The 8,752-nt window shown below is 43.3% G+C and overlaps 1 protein-coding gene across 1 annotated transcript in view; it reads left to right on the top strand.

Moving 5' to 3' along the window:
* The window catches only part of NUP210 (nucleoporin 210), a 215,141-nt gene that overhangs the window by 50,632 nt on the left and 155,757 nt on the right, over positions 1-8,752 (top strand). Inside the window, exons 2-3 of the mRNA XM_007950623.1 lie at positions 5,845-5,981; positions 7,515-7,646. Of these exons, the coding sequence (XP_007948814.1) occupies positions 5,845-5,981; positions 7,515-7,646 (269 nt within the window). The remainder of the gene's footprint in view (positions 1-5,844; positions 5,982-7,514; positions 7,647-8,752) is intronic.

Below are 8,752 nucleotides of genomic sequence, written 5' to 3' on the forward strand. Positions count from 1 at the left end.
TCTTGTAAGGTTGGTCTGGTTTTAACAAATTCCCTTAGTTTCTGGTTATCTGGAAATCTCCTAATTTCACCATCATATTTGAGGGACAGTTTTGCCAGGTATATGAATCTTGGTTGAAATTTTTTTTCTCTCAGGGTTTTATAGATACCATCCCATTGCCTTCTTGCTTGCATGGTTTCTGCTGAGAAATCAGAGCTTATTCTTACTGGCTGTCCTTTGTGAGTAACTTTTTGTTTTTCCCGTCCTACATTCAGGATTCTGTCTTTGTCTTTGTTTTTGATGAGTTTGATGATGATATGTCTTGGTGATTTTATTTTGGGGTCTATCCTGTTTGGGGTTCATTGGATTTCCTGAATGGATATACTCTCATCTTTCATCATATCAGGTAGGTTCTCCTCGAGCAAATCTTGAACAATTTTCTCAGTGTTTTTGTTCTGGAATTCCAATGACACGTAATTTATTCCTTTTGATGGTATCCCACATGAACCTTAGGCTTTCTTCATTTTGTTTTGATTTTTTTTCTGATTGATCTCTTTCCAAAGAAGTGTTCAGGTATTTGTCATCAATCTCATTAATTCTGTCTTCCATTGCATCAATTCTACTCCTTTTGCCCTTCCAATGTGTTGTCTTTTTCTGACAATTTCTTATTAATCTTCTGAATTTCTGTCTGTAGACTTAGAATCATTTCTAATTTTTCATTTATTTTGTCATTTTGTTCTTGTATTTCCTCCAAAATTCTTCTAGGGTTTTTTCTGTGTTTTCTTTGGTCTGTCTCTCAATCCTTTGAATATACCTAAATATAATTCTTGTCAATTCCTTATCAGAGAGTTCCAGTGATGCTTCTTTCTCAGGGATGTGTTCTGATCTCTATCCTGCATCCTTGTTTCTACCACTTTATCCTGCTTCTTTGTGTGGACTGTGATGGTCTGTTGTCACCGAGGCATCATGGAGTTGTTGTATTTAGATCTCTGTTAAGTGTTTGTGAAGAGCAGCCAAGGGTGATTCAGGCTTTTCTTGGTGGTTGTTTATTGTTGGCCCATTGGTGGAGAAGGAGGTAGTGGTTCTCGCTGAGTAAGTGAAGTTGCAGGAGGTGTGGGTGTAGTTGTGTCTTACGGGGACTGTTGTTGTCTCCCAGTTTTCATTCTTGCAGGTTCAGAGTTTCCTTGGGGTTGCTGGAAAGCAGAACGTGTTTTAAGCCCCAGGAATCTGCAAAAGTGCTGTCTCTTTAAATATCCAAAATAGTCAAGCCACTTTTAAACCTTCAAAATGGAGCCACCCTCCATACCGGCAGAAGTCCACAGCTCAGCCCACCTTTCTCTTCACCTTCTCCATTTATTCCCCAGCCACCAGAGCAGTCCTCTGTGCAGTCCCTGGCTAGCAGGGCTGATTTTTAGGTTAATTCTTAGGTCCTACCAGCACTTGGGAATCTCCAAGCTTTCTGTGCCATTAGGATCGCTGCCAAACCGCAACACCATATGTCTCCTTTTTTGTTTTTTTCACAGAAATTCTTCTGCTAGTTGGTGTTTAGTCCACTTCTATATCCTTCCTTTCAAGGCTCATGGATCCAAGATTATCTTCTGTGTCTGTGTTATTTGGTTTCCCTTCTCTTTGTTGAACAGGGCCTGTGCAGTCTTTCTGCCTAGTCCGCCATCTTGCCAGAACTTGGCTGTCTCTGCAACAAATGCATGGGCAATCTGAAAAGAGTAGTCTCCACTTGAGGGATGAAATGGGGGGCGAACAGAGCTGATGGAGTAATTTCAATATTAGTTTATTTCAGAGCCTCTGCTCGCAGCTCTACTCACTTATAGTACTGCCCTCACCCTGTAAACAGTTACCACTCTGGCTGGAAACATACTCCCCAGATGCAAGTCCTTCTCTGGAACAGAGAACCTTGCCCCTCTCCTTTAACAGTGTGCTCCTCCACTGCACCCCTAGTAGGTGGCTCCAGGCTTCCAAAACACCAACCCACCACCTCTGCCACCACCGCAGCCCACTTTTGCTCTTTTTTGACAGCCATTTGCTTGATGTATCTTTTTCCATCCTTTGATTTTCTGTCTATTTTTTGTCTTTGTGTCTAAGGTGAGTCTCTCGTAGACGGCATATTGATGGGTCATGTTTTCTTATGTAGTCTGCAATGTCCATCTCTTGATTGGTGCATTTAATCCATTTACATTCTGTGTAATTACATGCACATAAGAATTTATTGCTCTCATTTTGTTATGGGTTTTTTTTTCATGCTATTGCTAATTTCTTTTTTCCATATTACTTTCTTTGCTGAGCTTATTGTGTTTATGAATTTTGTTATCATTTCCTTCACTGTTACTGTTTTAGTATTTGCTAAGTATTTTTGCCTTTCCTCTCTTTTATTTTGATGTGAAGGTTTATCAGTTTTCCTTGAGGTAACCCTGTGATTTATAGTTTTCTTCCCAAGTTTAGAATATTCTGTTCTATCTCACAGTTGGGAGCTCTGGTGGCATAGTGCCTAAGGCATTTGACTGCTAACCAGAAGGGTGGTGGTTCACACCCACCAGCCACTCCTCGGAAAGGAAGATGAGGCAATCTACTTCCGTAGAGATACTGCCTCGGAAACCCAAGGAGGGGTCGCTATGAGTCGGGTCCGACTCGACGGCATATAACAACAACAACATCTGAGGTTAATTCACCGCTGGGAGTAAGCTAGAAAAGAGGTTATTGTACCTATTTTATTCCTGAGGTTCAGAGAGAGTGGTGGAATTTACAATGTGTAGTTGGAATTCAGACCTCTTGCTCCCTGAGTCATTGAATAGGATACACTTCACTCATTGTTTTTCAAAGATGGAAGCTGAAAATGAATTGACTTTTCAATAAACTTTGATTTTAGGGGTAATTTTAAATTTACAGGAAGGTTGCAAAGGTAGTACAGATTCCAGATACCCTTAACCCAGCTTCCCCTAATGTTCACATCTTACATAAGCACAATGGATTTGTAAAAATTAGGACTTTTACAGTGGAACAACACTATTAACTAACCTCCAGATTATTCAGATTTTGCCATTTTTCGATCGGCATCCCTTTGCTCTTTCCAGATCCAACCCATGATCTTACATTGTATTTATTCTGTATGTCTTCTTAGTCTCTTCTGATCTATGTAAATTTTCTAATTTGTTTTCATTTCTATAGTCAGGAATGTGTGTGTGTATCTGTTTAAGGCCTTTTGGGTAACATTCCTAACATTGCAAATCTGCTGTCCATTAAATGAAGTCCATTTCTATCTTAGTCTGAGATGTATCGGCAGAGGTGTGTTCATATCTACTTTCTTCTCATCTTTTTGCCTCTGAAACGCTATTTTCTTGGAAGAAATCTATCAATGAAGGGAACACAGATGCATTTTCTTCGGGCTTCAGATGTCTGTCCTTACCTGCTGGGTGAGATGTATGTTCTGCAGAGAGGTGGTTGACCCATGTCCAGGCCTCCTGTGCTGGTGCTGTCTATGCAATTAAAGGTGTCCTTAGTCTATGTGAAAGGAGTTCTGGTGGCGTAGTGCCTAAAGTATTTAACTGCTAACCAAAAGGTTGGTGGTTCAAACTCACCAGCTACCCTGAAGAAGGAAGATTTGGCAATTTACTTCTATAAAGATTTACCACCTTAGAAAACCAATAAGGGTTGCTATGAGTAGAATTGACTCAATGGCAGTGAATTTTTTCTTTCTTTCTTTTTTTTTTTTTTTTTTTTTTAAGGCTATGTGAGGGGATGCTGGTCTGCCTGGCTCTGGGACAAACAATAGGCATCCGTGCTTGGCGATACCTATTTTCATGTGTTTCACACCACTGCTTTTGAACACCAGGCAATTTTTACAAGTTTCTTTCTGAATACCCCAGAAAATTAATGTTTCAGTGAGCTTGAGCAAAGGGTGGAGGCAGGAAGCAAAGAATCCCTGAAGCCCACTCTGTACTAGGCACTGTCTTCCTACAGCCCTGTGAGCTGCTGTGTCGCAGCTCTGCACAGCTGGCACCCTCTTTCTGTGTCTTTCGTAGGCTGTAAGCTCACTGACAGCAGTGAGTGTGGCAGTAGTGAAGTGTGGATCATCTTCCAGTGGCTTTTCACTACCCCAGAATGAAACCTCAACTCCTTTCTTTTACAGTGGAACAACAGTATTAACTAACCTCCAGATTATTCAGATTTCACTGTTTTCCACGGGCATCCTTTTTCTCTTCCCAGATCCAACCCACGATCTTACGTTGCATTTATTCTGTATGTCTTCTTAGTCTCCTCTGATCTATGTAAATTTTCTAATTTGTTTTTGTTTCTATAGTCAGGAATGTGAGTCCTCTGGACTCAGGAGGAGCCTTGCTGACCTCCCCACCTTGCCACCAATCCCCAGGCTCTGATAGCCCTCCCTTCCTGCTCCTCCCTTCCTGCTCTTGGAGCACTCCAGGCGAACTCCCACCTCAGGCCATTTGTCAAATGATCAGCCTACAAGGTGTTCAGGTCCCCACTTGGATGCTTCTCTCAGAGAGGCTTCCTCGAGGATCCTGTGTGCAGATAGATGCTCACTGTATCTGCCATAACAAAAGACCTCAAATGAGATGGCTTAGAAGAGCAGAAATTAATCCTGACAGTTCTAGAGGCTGGGAAATCAGAATATTGTCCATGTTGATTTCTTCTGAAGATGGTGGGAATCACTCTAAACTCTCCTTCCACACATCTGTGCCTGTGTATCTGTTTCTTATCTTTCATAAGGACACCACTCAGACATGGTTAGGACCTACCCCACTCTAGTCTGGAGTCCCTGGGTGGTGCAAATCATTAATATGCTCAGCTGTTACCTGAAAGGATGGAGGTTCAAGTTCACCTAGAGGTACCTCAGAAGAAATGCCTAGTGATCTACTTCTGAAAAATCAGCCATTGAAAACCCAGTGGAGCACAGTTAGGGTCACCATGAATTCGACTCGACTCAGTGATGACTGTTTTACCTCTGTGTGACCTCATGTTAACACCTTCAAAACTCTATTTCCAAACAAGGCCACTTACACACGTATGGGGTTAAGACTTAATACTTCTTTTTGGGAGACACCATTAAGCCCATATCTCTCTAGTGTGTTCACTGAAGAATTTGCCTCACTCTTATCCACTTGCTCCTGTCTTACATCATCCAGGCACAGGGCTTACCCTGTGTTGCAGATGAGAACCGAGCTACCCATACCCAATACTTTCCCCAGTTTTCTCATTTCACTCTGCTCTTTCCACAACCTATTTCATGATCTGAAATAATCTCACAGATTGTGTTCATTAACTTTTGATGTGTTTATCTGTCTACTCGCTGTCTTCATGAAAACATTAGCTCCCTGTGTGCTGAGACTCCACTGAGGATTGCTGTCATGACAATCAGTGACTGCTGAGTGCTGTGGGACCTATATGGTGGTATAGCATATGTCTGAGTCTGCCACGTGCTGGGCTGAATAGAGGTCCACAAAGAGGCATGGGGATTTCTCTCGTGCTGTGTATCACTTTACTGGATACCACAGGCAGTTTTCCTGGCTATGTGGTCTTGTTTTCATATCTGTAAAATAATCTTGTTGGAAGTTGTACCATGTCTTTCTGTTGAACATGTGATTTATTTCTAGGTATTCAGCCTCCTGTTTTATTTGCTGTATGCAGAGGTCCCGAGTCTTCAGGTTGTTGTGGTCTTATTGGAGGAAACTCAGTGGGGTTTGAGCTGATGAGTCTGCCAATCTCTGTTCCGTGTTTGAGTCCAGGGCAGAGCCCTGGATCAAGAGCCACAGTTGTGGTGCCTGTTACAGCTTTGTTGCTGACTTATGAAGTCATCCCTGGGAATAAACTCTTGTTTGTGCCCTCTCCCTACAGGTCATCGACCAGGCCAGAGGTGGCCAGCATAGAGCCGCTGGGCCTTGGTGAGCAGCAGTGCTCCCAGAAGGCCGTGGTGCAGGCCCGCCTGTCCCAGCCTGCCCGCCTGACCAGCATCATCTTTGCAGAGGATATCAGTAAGGGCCTTGGGGGCTGGCGTGTGACCTATGGGTACAGATGTCGAGAGAAGGGAAACACCTTTCCTGTTCAGCCCTCCACATGGCCACACTTTCACTAGGTTGGAGGATGCTGGTGCTGCCCACCATGGCTAAGAGGAGGCATCAAGCAAGCAGCAGCATCCCTGTCTTGGTCTCTGATGGCCAGCACTCTCTACTGTGTTCACTGTTGTGGGTGCTGCTTTCTTTTCTAAATTACTATTTGTTACCCAAATAACTCTTAATGAGTAGCAAATTCAAAGTTGGAATATTACAATCTAAGAAGTTCCCTGTATTTAATATACTATATTATGGTTGCAGGATACTTAGAAAACATTCGACTAAGTTCCTGTCATGCTATTTCCCCACCTAACATGATACAAAAATTTTTCCATTTTATTATAAAATTATTTTTTCATAGCTGAATAATATTCTTAACAGAAGTTTTCCTGTGAACATTCTCCTTATCTTGGACATTCCAATTATTTTCTGTTGTTTGTTCAAGGTTATATATAGAAATATATATTTTTATACAGGGAGCTCTTTTTGACTCTTAGGTTATTTCCTTAGGATAGAATCCCAGATTAACTGGGTCACAGGAAATGAACATTTTTTATGGTATTTGATAAATGGGCTGTATTTCTTTCTAATGCAGCTTTCACATTTACCACTTTGACCAACAGTGCATTTTTTTAATGTATTTTTTATATGGTGCCTGTAGAATGATCAGAGTGATTTTATGTCTTTGTATTGTCCTTACAGAACACTTGAGAAGTCCCCAGGTAATATCATTTACATATTTTACTTCTGGAGCAAGTAAAAAATAATCTGTGCATACATGCACACACACATGCACATATAAATGCATGCCTGCATACCCCTTTTCTTCTATAGTAAAGTTACTTGTTGTTGTTGTTGTTATGTGCCGTTGAGTCGGCCCCGACTCATAGCGACCCCTCCTTGGGTTTCCGAGGCAGTATCACTACGGAAGTAGGATTGCCCAACCTTCCTTCCGAGGAATGGCTGGTGGGTTTGAACCGCCAGCCGTCTGGTTAGCAGGCAAGTGTCTTAGCCACTATGCTACCAGAGCTCCTATTACTAGTCTTATGTATATGCACCAGGATAATTCCTGCTTTCATTGTAGTGATGAGGATTCAAGGCAGTCCTGTCTTCTTTTGGATATTATGGCCTTGGCATTTAATTTAATGGTCCCACCCTGAATGAAACTAGATTTTACTGAAGGAGTTTTTTTCACATAGTTTTAATTACTACACTCAAGTTAAAAAAGCATGACATGTGCAATGAAAAAGCCTCAAAAAGCCATAACTTCCTGAAAGTCAGCTGCTTGACTTTTGGAAGATAATTTGGTGCTTTGCTTAAGTCCTGTTTTGTTGTTGTATCTGTTGATTGTTTTAGTCTTTTCCAGTGTAAGAGGACTTGGCCCCATGAGGCCTTGAAAGTGGATGGGGAAGAGCACTGTCATCTGTGCTGAGCCCTCTTTTCCTGTCTCCCCAGCCACTGGTCAGGTCCTCCGCTGTGATGCTATTGTTGACGTCATCCACGGCATTCAGATAGTCTCTACCACCCGGGAGCTCTACCTTGAAGATTCCCCCCTGGAGTTGAAGATCCAGGCTCTGGACTCAGAAGGTGAGGCTGCCCCTACTGCTGCTTATCCTCTGTGGCCAGTGCTGGGCCTCAGCCATCTGTACAACCCGGGCTTCCCTCTACCACTTCCCTCTCATTCCCAGCCCTACTGCTTCCTTACATGTACCCTTGCTTTCCTTCCAATGTTCTTGTCCACATCCCATTGTGACTCCTCCCAGACCACCCTTGTTCCCCAGAGATCCCAGGCAGGCCTGGGTACCTTAGGCATCCCTACCCAAAAGGGCTTAGTCCTGCAGGGCATCACAAGCACAAAAATGTCATTCCTTTTGGGGACCTGTGTTGGGTTTTGGCTTCCCAGCCTCTAGCCTCCCCTCTTTCAGCAACAGCACCCAGATTTTCTGTGGGTATCCACATCTTTCCCATTCTCTGTCCATGAAATTCCAGATCCTCACTCTATGGATGTGGGTAAGCCCTGACTTGGGCCAGACCAGTTGGAACCTTGTGTTCCTCTGGCTACAGAAAGGCAGATTTGGTGTTGGTGGAGAGGCTTAAAGGTAGATTTCACCTCTGAGGTAGACCTGTGCCCTCTGTGGCTTGAAACCATGGCCAGTCCTCACACTCGGTGGCCTTCTCAGCAGAACCTGTTTGTTCAGTGCTTTCATGGGTCCTGGGGTGGATGCTAGGAGCTCTGGTGGCATAGTTAGTGCCTTAGGCATTTGACTGCTAACCAGAAGGCTCACGGTTCAAACCTACTAGCCACTCTTTGGAAGGAAGGTTGGGCAGTCTACATCTGTAGTGATACTTCCTCAGAAACCCAATGAGGGTTACTATGAGTCAGATCCAACTCCACAGCAGTGAGTTTGGTTTTGGTTTTGGTTGGGGTGGACTCTGCCTGTGCACAGTAATTACCCTTGGTGGTAGAACAACCAACATACTGGGCTGCAGTAGGAAGCTGGGTGGGAATCCCTGGGAAACCACACTGTGAACACTGGAAACATACTTCTTTTAGGCTTTTTGGCTAGTTTAGCTTCCTTTTTCTCACTTCACAGCAGCGTGGCCAGGCACTTCTGTGCTGCTGGCTCAGGGCATTGACCTTCATGCCTTTGCTTCACCAGCACTGACTCTTTTTTTTTTTAATGCGTTTTATT

Source organism: Orycteropus afer, unplaced genomic scaffold (assembly GCF_000298275.1).
Source record: "Orycteropus afer afer isolate SDZICR_OR568_19922 unplaced genomic scaffold, OryAfe1.0 scaffold00283, whole genome shotgun sequence".
Classification (NCBI taxonomy): domain Eukaryota; kingdom Metazoa; phylum Chordata; class Mammalia; order Tubulidentata; family Orycteropodidae; genus Orycteropus; species Orycteropus afer.